This window comes from Podarcis filfolensis, assembly GCF_964270895.1.
Source record: "Podarcis filfolensis genome assembly, chromosome: 9".
Taxonomy (NCBI): Eukaryota; Metazoa; Chordata; class Lepidosauria; order Squamata; family Lacertidae; genus Podarcis; species Podarcis filfolensis.
Genome location: NC_139610.1, coordinates 57,381,975 through 57,397,719, shown reverse-complemented (window position 1 = coordinate 57,397,719; position 15,745 = coordinate 57,381,975). Strand labels below are relative to the sequence as shown.

General features: G+C 43.2%; 2 protein-coding genes across 4 annotated transcripts in view; one reads left to right on the top strand and one right to left on the bottom strand.

Moving 5' to 3' along the window:
• Nucleotides 1-15,745, top strand: part of LOC310742342 (uncharacterized protein C4orf17) — a 164,106-nt gene that overhangs the window by 96,199 nt on the left and 52,162 nt on the right. The gene's annotated exons all lie outside the window — the stretch shown is intronic.
• Nucleotides 3,349-11,967, bottom strand: LOC310742323 (alcohol dehydrogenase 1B). The gene is made up of 9 exons (XM_083571625.1): nucleotides 11,821-11,967; nucleotides 10,963-11,064; nucleotides 9,533-9,671; nucleotides 8,090-8,177; nucleotides 7,763-7,982; nucleotides 7,102-7,365; nucleotides 6,086-6,221; nucleotides 5,415-5,553; nucleotides 3,349-4,041 (listed from the first exon to the last, which is right to left on the bottom strand). The coding sequence occupies exons 1-9, from the start codon at nucleotides 11,836-11,838 to the stop codon at nucleotides 4,017-4,019; spliced, it is 1,131 nt and encodes a 376-aa protein (XP_083427751.1). The 5' UTR covers nucleotides 11,839-11,967; the 3' UTR covers nucleotides 3,349-4,016.

The window sequence follows — 15,745 nt, the reverse complement described above, 5'->3', positions numbered from 1 at the left end:
ACACCTCCAGAATCCCATTGACAAATCTGGAAAGGATGGTGTTTCCTTTGTACCACAATGGCAGCTGAATTCTTTGTAGTTTGTCTTATCTGCTAGTCTCACTTTTCTGTTTGCAGTTTTGAGTGATGCACATTTTTGCAAGCAATATAATATAACAATACAAGGCATTTTTGTATGTTCTTTTCACTAATATTGTCGTTTTCAATGCAAAATTTTGTGGCGCAAGATTGTGTGAGATTGCGGTGCCCGAAACTCCCACTGTCCTCTAACGCAAAGAAAGAGTTAAGGACTATGAGATACTACAATACTTTTTTTGGGTGGTACCTTATTTAATGCATTCCTTTTTTGGGAGGAAGGGGGCTTGGGGGGAATTGCACCAAGGCCCCCCAACCACCTTAATCTGGACAAACTAATGAGCATTCAGCCTGATTTGTTTGTGGAGAGATTAGATAACATTGCATCAAGCAAGTGTTAATCTGCAGTCTCTGTTGCATTTCTCCATCACCTACCTTACTGCAAAAAGTTGGATCCACAGCCAGGATATTCCAGGATGTGATTCAATCCCATCCAAAAGTAGTAACAATATGGAAGTGCCCTTTCTCCCACTATCCTTTGTCCTGGAGAATTTTTGGCTCAGCCAAGTCACAAGAAATCTCAACAACCCACCTCCTGTTAAACATTAGTGCCCTTAAGCAAGAAAATGTGATTTGCAAGCTCTGTGTCTCCCCCCCACCCCGTTGGGTTTTTTTGTTTTTTGTTTTGTTTTGCATGCTGGTGCTAATTTAGATTCAAATGCAAGTACAGCTGTCATCCCTTTGTTTTGTTCTAAAGGTCTTTTGAATTATTAGTTTACAGCTGTGCTCTCTCTCTCTCTCACATACATTTTTTGAAAATAATAATAACAATAATAACAATAATAATAATAGCACAGTTATAAAAAGCAGCACGGACACATCCTGTGTCAATGGCTGGGAATCCAATTCCTTATCTGCAGTGCAGTAGGGACAAAAAGGCACCCCATAACCACATCATACAGTGTAAATGGGTTGGAGGATGCACCTAATACCTCGTACAAGACAATTGTCTCTGCATCATCTGCATCTAGTTCCTGATGTAGGAAGTGAGTCTCTTCACTCAAAAGCTGTTTTCCTGGATCAAGGTTTTAATATTTTGCTTTGATTTCTATTTTAAAAAATCATATGAAAAAGGGTTGTTTCTCTGCTCTTAATTTTTTTTTAAATTGACTTTTTCTCAAAGTAATAATAATAATAATTTATAATAATAATTTATTATTTATACCCTGCCCATCTGCCTGAGTTTCCCCAGCCACTCTGGGCAGCTCCCAATCGAGTATACAGCATTAAATATTAAAAACATCCCTAAACAGGACTACCTTCATGTCTTTTAAAAATAGGATAGCTGCTTATTTCCTTGACATCTGATGGGAGGGCGTTCCACAGGGCGAGCACCACTATCTAGAAAGCCCTCTGCCTGGTTTCCTGTAACCTCACTTCTCGCAATGAGGGAACCGCCAGAAGGCCCTCGGCGCTGGATCTCAGTGTCTGGGCTGAACGATGGGGTGGAGACGCTCCTTCAGGTATACAGTACTGAGGCTGTTTAGGGCTTTAAAGGTCGGCAGCAACACTTTGAATTGTGCTCGGAAACGTACTGGGAACCAATGCAGATCTCTCAGGACCGGTGTTATATGGTCCTGGGGGCCACTCCCAGTCACCAGTCTAGCTGCTGCATTCTGGATTAATTGCAGTTTCTGGGTCACCTTCAAAGGTAGCCCCACACTGCAGTAGTCCAAGCGGGAGATAACTAGAGCTTGCACCACTCTGGCGAGACAGTCTGTGGGCAGGAAGGGTCTTAGCTTGCGTACCAGATGGAGCTGATAAACAGTTGCCCTGGACATGGAATTAACCTGCGCCTCCATGGACAGCTGTGAGTCCAAAATGTCTCCCAGGCTGCATACCTGGTCCTTCAGGGGCACATTTACCCATTCAGGACCAGGGAGTCCCCCACACCCACCCGCCCCCTGTCCCCCCAAAACAGTACTTCTGTCTTGTCAGGATTCAACCTCAATTTGTTAGCCACCATCCATCCTCCAACTGCCTCCAGGCACTCAGACAGGACATTCACCGCCTTCACTGGTTCTGATTTAAATTAAAGCATGAAACAAGAAAACAGGACGTACAAAGCACACATTTGCTATTCATCGTACAGAAATAAAAGTATTTTGTCCAAAGATTGTGTTCATGCACTATTCTCAGGAGATCTCCAAGTATGTATTTCTCAAATAGCGTTCCATCCTCCCTAATGTTTTCAGCCTTTCACTGAAATGCTCTTCATCTTCTAGCAGCTTTCCACTTCCATTCAGCCTGCTGAGGGCTACCAGTTTCCAATGAAGCAAATAAGGGTCCCCAGGTTGTCCAATATTTAGTAATGCTAGAACTGGGTGCTTGTCCAGCAATAGTTGATACACTCTGCAAATACAGAATTCCAACACTCTGCAGCAATCTGCATTCCTACCATATGTGAATAGGTCTCCTCTTCCCCCACACCTCCTCCCGTAATGTACTCCTCTTGAAATGCACAGGTTTACCCCGTGCAATTTGGTCAGGAACCAATGCTATCTCTCCATGGCCTTAAAGGTTGCTTCCTTTCTGTAAGCCACCCAGAGTGGCAGGGGAAACCTAGCCACATGGGATTATTATTATTATTATTATTCCTGGATTCTGACTGACATAGTTTATAACAGTGTTTTGCCTGTGATTTACCCCACATAGCATTCCAGGGGCGGACTTTGGTCTTAAAAATTTCATCGGTGCCCAGTATGAGGCCAACATCCCCCTCCCCCTTTGCCTTCTCTTCTGCTCAATTGACTACATTATAGTTGAGACACCTTGCAACACCCAGTGCAGCAGAACCATCACGATGCCCTAAATCTGCCTCTGCTGCGTGTCTTCTGAAATATTCTGCCCCTGCAGAGAGCCCTAGCAGAGATATTTGCTTTATAATGAGTGGAAAGGTTTGCTAAACACATTTTGCACCGTCACCCTGAATACCTAATAAAGCCTTATATTTCAGGCAAATATTAAACCCATTGCCCTTGACTGATTTCTAAAGCATATTGCCATTCAAGTAAAATCAATGATTTGTCAGTATGCCTTTCAACCAATGTGCAGCGACTGGGCTCAATAACTGGTTCTGCCCTGACTGGGCTAGGCGACTGGAGCACTTTCAGAGACCTTCCAATCCTGGAAAGCAGGTCCCAGTGCACTGGACCCACAACTGTGCATTGTGAGCACCAGACTCATGCAGAGTATAAATAACGCGGAAGTTAGCTGTGAAGCATAACACCTTTTATTTCTAATAGCTACTAAAAACTAACGAACTACTGGCTTTCATGAGTATTACATCTCCCATTCAGCCATCTAGTCACTACATAGATAGGACTCTCTCCACACACAGTCAGGCAATCAGTCAGGAGCGGAAGAAGAGAATAGCAGTTTCCGCCCCCTCCTTTCTCAAAACTTTAGATCAGGAGATTCTGTCAGTGGGAGGGGTGAAAATATCAACATGTTTAAGCCGGGCATTTAGCCAGTGGCTATTTAGCTTTGCCACTGATAGATAGACTAGTAGTTTTGTACCCACCAATTCTTAGGAATCTCTGTAGAGAGATTTGAAGCTACTGATTTGCAGCATGTATACTCCACTGGGTTGAGTGTGACTTGCTCCCAAATATACATAAGACAGCTGCCTAAACTACCCAACCTCTCACCTTTGAAATACATGATAAAAATTATTTGTGTTGTTGCTTCAATAAACAGGATATTGATAGTTTGAATCACAACCTAAGATTGTGTTTATGGTAATTTTCTTCTGTTGCATTTGGAGGAAAAACATGATGACATTGCAGAATCCAGTCATTTTCACATATGTCCTACTAGGCAATGTGGCAATCTGAGCTTGCAAAGGTCATTGTCTTGTATTCTTCCTCCTCACCATGGACTTTAAAATACCAGGACAGTGCGAATACTGAAACATTAAAAAACAGTTTTAAATGGAAGGGTGATAATATCTGCTAGATTTTTAATGTTAATAGGCTAATATTTCAGTAGGTTTAAGATCTTGCCACAAATTTCTAATGAAAGGCTTGATCCGGTTGATATTAAGGGAAGGTGATCTTTTAAGCACGATCCATTCATTCTGTTTATTATCCACCCTCTGCCATCGCATTCCAGGTGGGTTACAACGTTTTCAAATTCAATATTGACACAACTACCACAGCTTACAGTCAGAGGAGCAGAAAAAGGAAGAGCATATAGCAAACACAGTGAGTAATTTTCAGAGTGGGGGGTGGAGAGGGAAGTCTGAACCTGTACAGAAATAGGAAACTTTTTTTATACTTAACATTTTATTAGAAGGATTTCATTTATAAAGGAATAAAGTGATAAAAGAAAAAGAGAAGAAAAGGGTGTGAAAAAGAGGAAATAAGAAGCCAGGTGATAAGCTTATAAAAGTGATTCCAAGAAAAAGAATTGCACAAGAAAAAGCACAACAAGTTGATGCTATTCATTTATGCCATCACAGGAAGCTGTAATAAAGGCATATTTGTCCCTAACAGAAGCATCAAGGTAAACAGTTTGTGGGTGTAATTTCATTGCCCCATCCAAAACAGTATCAATTTCAGTTTATAAATCAATTGTTGCTCAGCCTAATGGAATGCAGATCGGCCACAGTTGTGGCGGAGGTCTTGCTTGTGAACATCCATATTTGCATGGATGTACATTGCGTTGTTTCTACATGGGTTTCATTGTCCCATTTAGTTATTCATTTTCATTCTTTGAGGTGTCCGTTTCCCCATTTTGTCTTCTGTTTCTTTGTACGTAAATAGCTCATGCAACTTTCAGTACTAGAATCTAACAATGATCAAGCTAATCTCTCTGTTTTTGGGTTTTTTTGGCCACATTTTTTTTTGGTAGATGAATAAAGCGTAGACTTCATTTTAAATCTAGGTCTTATGGGGGGGGGTGTTGGAGTGAATGAGTCTTGAGTTAAACTGGAGAGGGGTTGGGGGATGTGTATGCAAGCCCAGCTCATGCTACAAAGGAAAACCTGGTCACCCAATATAGTGATGTCATGTGATTGACAGGTCAGCAAGCCACTGCAGTCAGGGAAACTGGATCCAATCCCCCCTTACCCACACTGTACAGAAAAACTCTGCAATACAACATTGTGCTGGAAGTCCCATACATCCATTTTTAGTCTACAACGCAAACAACCTCCTAGCTTGAGTCACTCCAGAGGAGGATTGTGTAATCTTATCATGACTATGGGTATGACTCTCAGAATGGCACCCTGCCTTTTCCACTACACTATTGAGGGGTGGGGGTGGGGAAAGGTCTTACCTTTTTCCTGAACGCAGCAGTTCAAAGCCCTCGTTGATTTTATCAAAAGGCAAAGTGTGGGTAATTAGTGGATCCAGAGCAAACTTCCCCCCCATGAAATCTGAAACCAGCTTGGGGACAGCTTGTTTGCTTTTCCAACCTGAAAACAGTAAGTGCACAGTTAAGATATGGTACTCTAATTACAATGCCATAAATAAATGAGCAAAACGTTGGTTAAAGTTCTGGCAGTCCCACAAATTTATAGCCTGAAACCGTCTTTGAACTTGGGTTATGCAATGAGATTGGTCTTGATGTTATGACAGATCTGTGGGTGGGAGGGAGATAGAGGAGATACTAACGTAGTAATTATGGGGCAAGAGCTTGCGTGGAAAGCCTACAGAGGGCCAAACTGTATGAGATCTTAAATGTATTTTCACAGGGTAAGTGATTTTTTTCTAAATCTAAATCTAAATCTAAAAATCTAAATCTAAATCTAAATTGTATTTGCTGGGGGTGGGGAAATAATGAACAAATCAAGGTGTTTCTCTAATTTTGTGTTATGCCATGCTCCTCATGACAGACATTTTATGGCACAACCTGCTGCCACCCCAAGCTATTTTGTAACGGGCGTCCTCAATACTCTCTCAGAATTTGAAATGTGCCCTGTTGACGGAAAGCTAGGAGGCCCATACCTCCAAATATAGATCCTTTCCAAGTGCGGCCCGTGAAGATAAGCGCCGGAGAGAAGGTAATTTCAGAAGCTGAAGGGGGCACTCCGACAACCACGCTGGTCCCATAATTCATGTGGCAGGAAGCCAAGGCAGCAGTCTGGGGGAAATCCAAAGGCATGAATCAAGCCAGGGAGAAATACCATCCATGATCACCTCCCATGGTGATCAGACCTCTCAAAGATTTTACTGTTCAAAGCATATTAATAGCAATGGAAGAAAACATCCCTATCTTTTCTTCCTCCCATGTCCAGCTACGTAAAGGTAAAGGGACCCCTGACCATTATGTCCAGTTGTGACCGACTCTGGGGTTGTGGCGCTCATCTCACTTTATTGGCCGAGAGAGCCGGCGTACAGCTTCCGGGTCATGTGGCCAGCATGACTAAGGCGCTTCTGGCGAACCAGAGCAGCGCACAGAAACGCCGTTTACCTTCCTGCCAGAGCCGTACCTATTTATCTACTTGCACTTGGACGTGCTTTCGAACTGCTAGGTTGGCAGGAGAAGGGACTGGGCAACGGGAGCTCACCCCATTGCGGGGATTTGAACCGCCAACCTTTGGACTGGCAATTCCTAGGCTCTGTGGTTTAACCCACAGCGCCACCCGCGTCCCTGTCCAGCTACATGCGCACCCTGGAAAGCCTTTTTGGATGATGAGGGCCTTCTGAAGAATGTGGGAAGGGATGCTGGGGGGTGGGCTTATGTGGGAGAGAAGAATCACCCAAAAGGATCATTCTCACCCCTCCATGAGTCCCTCATGCCTGAGTCCCATCTCACATTATTCCATAAGTTACCTGATCAATGGTGGAGGATGTTTAAAATTCTGACACGTTCTACTGTCTCAGAACCCAAGGCCCTTGCTGCAACAGATTATCAGATCACAACCCAGTGAAAAATAGGAACCACTGAAGAACAGGAATGCAGGAAATGCCATCTTCCCTTTTCTAAATAGGACAGTAAAATCCTGTCTCCATGCATGTACCATGGTGTCTGTGCGCCCAATCACTTCAAATGAATAGTCAACACCTTCACCGTCTGTCAAGCCATACAACACTTCATTGATGGGCTTCTTGAAATCCAGAGGGTTGACACACTCTGTAGCTCCCATCTCTTTAGCCTTGGGAAATTTATCCTTGTTGATGTCGACCCCGATGATTCGGGAAGCTCCAGCTGCTTTGCAACCCATGACAGTCGAGAGGCCAACTCCTCCCAGACCAAAAACGGCACAGGTTGAACCAGGCTCCACCTGAAATCATAGTCATAGAATTGTAGAGTTGGAAGAGACCATCTAATCCAACCCCATGCAGTACTTGGGTCTCTCTTTCGGTATATGATGGCAAGGGTGTTCCCCTGGGCAATTGGTTGTGGATGGGATTGCTCCTTGATGTTCAAAGCATCCAAGAGAGAGGTGGGATGCTGGAGAACTATGTCTGTAGCAAGAACGTGAATGCAGGTCACAGTGGATTGGTGGGTATTTGGTGGCTTTGCTATTTTATATTGTTTTGATTCATTTACTGTATTGACTGCGCTTTCACCTGGTTCTGTGCCAGAGGCCCAGAGCCCACCTGTCCTCCTCTTTCTGTCTAGACCTGCCACAAATTCCCCACACTGAATATGAGCATTACCAATGTTTTAATCCTTACCTTTGCACTGTTGATGGCAGCACCATAGCCAGTAGAAAACCCACAGCCAATCAGACACACTTTTTCTGCAGGAGCTGCAGCATCAATTTTGACCACTGCAGACTCATGCACCACGGTGTATTCTGCGAAGGTGCTAGTTCTGGCAAAGCTGTAGATCTGTTGGCCTTTGTAAGTGAACCTGCTGGTGCCATCGTGCATTAATCCAGTAGGGACACCAAGGCTAAAAGATGAAGAAAGGAAAATTGTGCTTTGGGTTGTGTTTCTTTTAATCCAACATATGCACTGCTGGTGTTTCCAATACTGTTTCAAATAACAACTTCAACTCACTCGCAGAGTTTGCACAGATTGCCTCTGGGATGTTTGCATGCACTGCATTCTCCACACTGTGGGGCAAAGAGTGGGATGACTTTGTCTCCTGGGAATGATGAAAATACCATCATTAGCCTGCTTAAAATATTTGGACAAGCTAGTACATACCACAGGCTTGGGGAACCTTCAGTCCATCAGATGTTGTTGGACTACAACTCCCATCAACCCTAGCAAGCATGGTCAGTGGCCAGTGTGATGGGACAGCTGAGCTGAGCCAAGACAGCCAACCAAAGTGGAGTGCAAGGAATCTTGATTTTCTTTTTTTTAATGCTTTGTGTGTCTGTTTCTAATCTTGCCCCTTTCTAAAATTTATCTATTGCAGTGTGTTTTTCTTTTTGTAAATCTACCAAAGAATCAAATCCGATCAGGATTAAGGGGTTTTCTCAAGATGGTGGAGGGCATGTGTACAGTGTCGCATTGGTGCAGTGCTGATGGCACTTACCCTTCCTCTGTTGGGAAATGCTTTTTTTAGGGCGGGGGACAGTACAAAATTGGGGAGGGGGGTTGAGGAAGGTCAGTTGGAGGGGGGAAGTGAGAAATGTCCTTATTTTCATCTGAGCAATGTTGGAGGGTATGTAATGAATGTTGCAGACTTTCATGCAGCTAGCTGTGAAGTGGAGAGCACAAATTGAATTCAAGAAGTGGGTTCTTTAATGTGCATGTGTAGGCTGCTCCGTTCATGCATGCCCACTGGTTGCCACTTTGTTTTCAGGCCCAATTCAAGCTGCTCATCTTAGTGTTTAATTCCCAATAGCTGAAATATTGTCTCTTCCCCTAAAGACCCCAAAGACCCTCTTGGGCAGGCATCCCCAAACCCAGACCTCCAGATGTTTTGAGACTACAATTTCCATCATCCCTGACCACTGATCCTGTTAGCTAGGGATGATGGGAGTTGTAGTCCCAAAACATCTGGAGGGCTGAATTTGGAGGTGCCTTCTCTTGGACATTCAAATCAGTAGAAGGGGCCCTTTTGGTAGTTCCTCTTTCATCAACATTTTGGGGTATTGGCAGTATAGCACTCCTGGTCTTTGGCACCTGAGAATAGGGACTACCCTATTCTCTTGACTGCAATTTGTTTTAAATTAGTATTGCTAGTTTAAGTAGTTGTGACCCACCCTGGCAAGTGATGGTAGTAGTAGAGTAGTAGTAGTAGTAGTAATATCACCAGTTAAGTAGAAATAATGTTGCTGACTCCTATTCAGAAATGTCTAGCAATTGATTCCAAATTCTGGCATTTACATTAAAAATCTAGTCACTGTCCCAGAGCTGACTGCCCTTCCCCAAAGAAAACACTTTCTTGGTTATTCTTCCACCAGTTGGTTGGCTCTCCTAGTTTCGTTTGATCCTTGTTGACCAATGCTGTGAGTTGATATTTTCTGGTTGCACTCTGCTTTACCTTACCTGGTTTCACACAGGTAACTCCTTCCCCAACGCTCTCCACAACACCAGCTGCCTCATGACCAAGAATAATGGGGAATTTTACCTGAAATGCCCCACTTAGCACATGGTCATCGGAGCGACAGACTCCAGACGCCAAAATCTGGTTTAAAGGAAAAAGTTTTTTATTTTATATTATTTTTTAAAATTCAGTTCATGAATTGCTTCCAATAAGACATATCAAAATGATATCACAGTAAAAACATAAATAATAGAAACAATTACAAACAGATCAACATGTACAAATATTTTAAAGCAATTAAAAATAATTTCATTTGTGAAAACAATTTTACATCTAATTCAGACTGGTTAAAGATCTCCACTTAACAGGGCTTTTTGAAAAAGGAAGTCTTTAATTGACACCCATCATTCAACAGCAAATATAACCAGGGAGCTTTTGAGTTTCACCTTGGTCCTAGAAATGATATTGCTCACTATCCCTCTCCTACAGCAACTTGCAGGGGTTCAAAACTCTCCCACATTTCCACATCAGTTTGCAGTAAAGTACTTGTGAAAATTCAACAGGATTTCAGTGCAAATTTCATCTAATATAAACATGTTTGCTATAAAGATCTACAATGACTCCCCATGTGTTTCTAAGCACAATTCAAAGTGTTAGTGTTGACCTTTGTTAATATTCTGTTGGAAGTTACCCAGAGGAGCTGGGGCAACCCAGTCACATGGGTGGGGTACAAGCTGTTGTTGTTGTTGTTGTTGTTGTTATACTGAGTCAGACCATTGGTCCATCTAGCTCAGCATTTTCTACATTGACTGAAGCAGCTCTCCAGAGAGTCAGACTAGGGACTCTCCCACACCTGCCTGGAGATACCAGGGATTCATCCTCAGACCTTTTGCAAGTAAAACAGCTGCTCCTCCATGAGCTGCAGCCCTTCCCCATTCTCATATTGTTTTTGAAAGCATAAATTAGGTAGAGTTATCTTTAAGTGCAAACTGAATCGAATTTCTCCATCCCTGGTGCAGATGGCGAGTGGCGCTGTGGGTTAAAGCCTCAGTGCCTAGGACTTGCCGATCGTCAGGTCGGCGGTTCGAATCCCCGCGGCGGGGTGCGCTCCCGTTGCTCGGTCCCAGCGCCTGCAAACCTAGCAGTTCGAAAGCACCCCCGGGTGCAAGCAGATAAATAGGGACCGCTTACTAGCGGGAAGGTAAACGGCGTTTCCGTGTGCTGCGCTGGCTCGCCAGATGCAGCTTGTCACGCTGGCCACGTGACCCGGAAGTGTCTGCGGACAGCGCTGGCTCCCGGCCTATAGAGTGAGATGAGCGCACAACCCTAGAGTCTGGCAAGACTGGCCCGTACGGGCAGGGGTACCTTTACCTTTACCTAGTGCAGATACTAACAATCTGCAGAAATGCCATTTTTGGTTTGTCTCTCTTACCTTAATCCGAACTTCATGTGCCTTAGGTGGGGCAACTTCTACTTCCACAATACTGAATGGTTTCTTGACTTCCCAGACAACGGCAGCTTTGCACTTAATGACCTGAGATAATAGAATATCATAACAGTATTTCTGTATGTAACTGTGCAATCCTATCCTGGACAACCCCCACCCCCAATAAAATGTATATACCACTTGATTCTACAAAACCTCAAAACAATTTACAGTGACAGCTCTGATTTCAATGTCCTGTGAAATAACAGAAGATCATATACTATTTTTCCACACAGCTAACATTGCAATCCTCTGCACGTTTAATATGTAATATGTGCCACAATACCAGTGTTATTTTTCTGGAAAAAGAGGTGCCGGAACTCACCATGAATGCCTCCTTTGTTCCCTTATAATGGCAATGGTACCCATCTGAGAAGTGCCGGAATTGAGTTCTGGTGAGTTCCAGCTGAAAAAAAGCCCTGCCTATAGCCAAATTCCTCAGGGTGGCTTTCAATTAGACATCTTTTTACAATCTTCACCAGGGCTTACTCCCTGGTTAAGTTATTTAGGATTGAAGCTCTGATGACCACTCAGCTAGTTTTCAGCTTGCTGGATGTTTTAAACGTGTTGAAAGCACGTTTAAAATGCACTGGTTTGGTATTAATGATGGCATTCCAGGAGGAGGAAAATAGAAGAAACTTTCAGGAACCCCTAAGATGAAACTTCCAAGAACTTCTTGGATGAACCTCAAGGAATGTATTGCTCCTGCTTATAGTACAATACATTAAGCCTATTTTGTAATTTTTTAAGCTATTTATGCATCTTGGTGCTGAAAAAAAACTTTAAAAGAAATCATCTACTTACTTTCCCTGCAGTGCTCATGATGTTGAGCTTTGTAATCTACCGTATCTGCTTCCTCTGTGTTGTTTCAGAACTTCTAGTCTGTCCTCCTAGAAGTACAAAGGTTCTGCTGCAAATATTTGGCTTATCTTTCAACTAAACATAGCCCTTCCCCAGTTCAATGCCAAGAAATGTGGCCACTCCTCTACGTTCAGTTTGACTCCACCTGCAATTTCACAACTTTGAAGGAAGTAGGTTAAGAGTCCTCAGCTGCAGTACAATACACCGTACATTTAGATTGCACTCAAGAAAATAAGAGCCGTATCCTCCATGAAAATTTGCTTTAATCTTTTCCAAACTGTGCAACGCATCCGTTGTCGACCCCATGGGCGACTCTGATCAGTGAGTCTACTCTCAGCAGGGCTGGCACTGTGTGTGATTAAAGATCTAAATTTGTTTTCAAGTAGTATATAAATTTAATGGAAATGATGTTAGTAATTTTGCTATATCAACTGCAGGCCGCAACCAAGATTCTGAAAAAGCGGCTTTCAGAGAAAGACAGCTCTGAAGTACAGCTGTCATCTCTTTGTTCTGTTCTAAAGGTCTTTTGAATTACTAGTTTACAGCTGCGTGCTCTCTGTCTCTCTCACTCTCTCACACACATTTTAAAAAAATAATGATAATAATAGCACAGTTATAAAAAGCAGCATGGACACATCCTGTGCCAGTGGCTGGGAATCCAGTTCCTTATCTGCAGTGCAGTAGGGACAAAAAGTCACCCCATAACCACATTGTACAGGGTAAATGGGTTGGAGGACGTACTGAATACCTCATACAAGACAAATGTCTCTACATCATTGCATCTAGTTCCTGATTTAGGAAGCGAGTCTCTTCACACTAAAGGTGTTTTTCTGAATCAAGGTTTTAATATTTTGCTTTGATTTCTATTTTTTAAAATCATATGAAAAAGGGTTGTTTCTCTGCTCTTAATTTAAAAAAAATAATTGACGTTTTCACAAAGTAAAGCATGAGACAAGAAAACAGGACGTACAAAGCACACACTTGCTATTCATCGTACAGAAATAAAAGTATTTTGTTCAAAGATTGTGTTCATGCACTATTCTCAGAAGATCTCTAAGTATGTATTTCTCAAATAGTGTTCCATCCTCCCTAATGTAATTTCTGTTAATGGAGGCTGAATCAAGTGTCCATCTCTATTTGCGTACAAAGGAAAGGGCTATCCTACTCCATTAAATTTATTACCTTTAATGACCCTGTTTTGACACACCCAGTGCTTCAAGGATGCTATAAGCCATATCTTATCAAGCCAGCCTTTCACTGAAAAGCCCTTAATCTTCCAGTAACTTTCCACTTCCATTCAGCCTGCTGAGGGCTACCAGTTTCCATTGAAGCAACTGAAGGCCCGCAGGTTGCCCAATATTTAGTAATGCTAGAACTGGATGCTCGTCCAGCAATAGCTGATAATTTCTGCAAACACAGAATTCCAACCATGCAGCAAATCTGCATTCCTACCATATGTGGATAGGTCTCCTCTTTCCCCACACCTCCTCCCGTAATGTACTCCTCTTGAAATGCACAGGTTTACCCCGTGCAATTTGATCAAGAACCAATGCCATCTCTCCATGGCCTTAAGGTTGCTTCCTTTCTGTAAGCCACCCAGAGTGGCAGGGGAAACCTAGCCACATGGGATTATTATTATTATTCCTGGATTATGACTGACATAGTTTATAACAGTGTTTTGCCTGTGTTTTACCCCACATAGCATTCCAGGGGCAGACTTTGGTCTTAAAAATTTCATCGGTGCCCAATGTGAGGCCACCACCCCACCCCCTTTGCCTTCTGTTCTGCTCAATTGACTACATTATAGTTGAGACACCTTGCAACACCCAGTGCAGCAGAATCATCTCGGTGCCCTAAATCTGCCTCTGCTGCGTGTCTTCTGAAATATTCTGACCCTGCAGAGAGCCCTCGCAGAGATATTTGCTTTATAATGAGAGGAAAGGTTTGCTAAACACATTTTGCACCGTCACCCTGAATACCTAACAAAGCCTTAAATTTCAGGCAAATATTAAACCCATTGCCCTTGACTGATTTCTAAAGCATATTGACATTCAAGGAAAATCAATGATTAAGCCTGGCATTTAGTCAGTGGATATTTAGCTTTGCCACTGATAGATAGACTGGTAGTAGTTTTGTACCCACCAATGCTTAGGAATCCTGAGAGTCAAAAAGAAAAGAAAAATGTTGCATCATCTTGTAATGTTTTATTATGTTTTTATAAATGTTGGAAACCTCCCAGAGTGGCTGGGGCAACCCAGTCAGATGGACGAGGTACAAATAATACTATTATTATTATTATTATTATTATTATTATTATTATTATTATATGCAAAAGCCTGTTCCTTGATATCAGGAATCATCATGCAAAACTTGGTCACTGTCTTGCTTCAGATGAAAGCAAATGTAGGAATCCCAAGTCCACTCACATGGGCAATTGCAAAAGGAAAGTCACAACAAATGAGGCAAGGTCCAAACAACAACAATAACAACTCCAAGCTCAGATGTAGTAACCGGACAGGTGGAACATCAAGAAGCTCCTGTAAGGATGTTGTTGTGGCATTTCTGCCAGAAACTTGAGAGTTTAAACCATGAGTCTTCAGTGTCCAAAATACACTGCTGGGTTGCCTCAGAATTTTGAGGTGTAGCTTCTCATGAGGTGTAGCTTCTCCACAATGAGCCACTTACTCCTGGTGAGCCCTTGTTCTTCAGGCAGGCACTCCATTGTCTTACAGCTGACCTTTAGATGCTACAGCTTCCTTGGACTCAGTGGCAGCTCATCCTCTACCTCTGATACTGTCCCTGGGACCCCTGTATCTTGTGGAGGGGGTTGGGGATGCAGTCACCTCCGAAGGTCCCAGATCCTCCTGCTCCATCTCCCTGTTCATTGGCATAACCTGCTCCCCTGTAGCATCTGCTTTGGGGAGCAGCAGATCCACCTTCAAAGAGGATTCCTCCAGCGGGGGCACGACAGTTACAGTATCTTAAGAGGTATTTTGAAAGGTTCAGTCCACAACTCCCTGCTGACCAACTCAGCCACAACCATTTGCCTCCAGAGTTTCTGCTGGAAGTACAGTAAATATCAGAGCTAACTATCTGGGAGGAGAATGATTTTCAGCAGAAAACTGTTGTGGGGTCCCAAACTGGATTAGGAACATGTTCTGGATTGGAGGTTGCCCTGCAGCTGCTTTGCCTTCAAAGTAGGCACAGTGTAGTAAAACCACAAATAATGTAGCATGTATTTTGACTCTGTGAGATGATTAGATAGATAGATGATAGATACTGTATTTTTCGCTCCATAAGACGCACCTGACCATAAGACGCACCTTTCAGAGGAGGAAAACAAGAAAAAAATTCTGAATGAAGCAGTGGATGTGTGATTTTTTTTGGTGCAGGCTGTAGCCATGAACATGCTATGTGATCTGATGGTGAATTTGGGGTGACCCAGTGCAAAAATCCTGAGGATCCATGTGCTTTTACCTCCCCGCTCCCAGGCTGCCTCCTTTATCTCTAGAGTCCCTTATGTTCCTCCCGATCCCTTGCCGATCAGCTGCTCAGCGGCTTTGTTTCAACACCCCCTTCCATCTTGTTTGTCTTAGTGTCTTTTCCTTAGCTCGTCCTTTTCTTCTAATTTCTCTCCTCATTGCTTTAATCTTCCTGTCTCCTCTCCTCGCAAGTTCATTGTCTTTACCTCCCCGATCCCAGGCAGCCTCCTTTATTGCTAGAGTCCCTTATCTCCCCTCCCAATCACTTGCTGATCAGCTGCTCAGCCGCTTTGTTTCAACACCCCCTTCCCTCTTTCTAAAAAAAAAAAAAAGCACGATCTTCCTTTTGCCCCTGGGCAATTTGGCTCCAGGGACCACGCATTCGC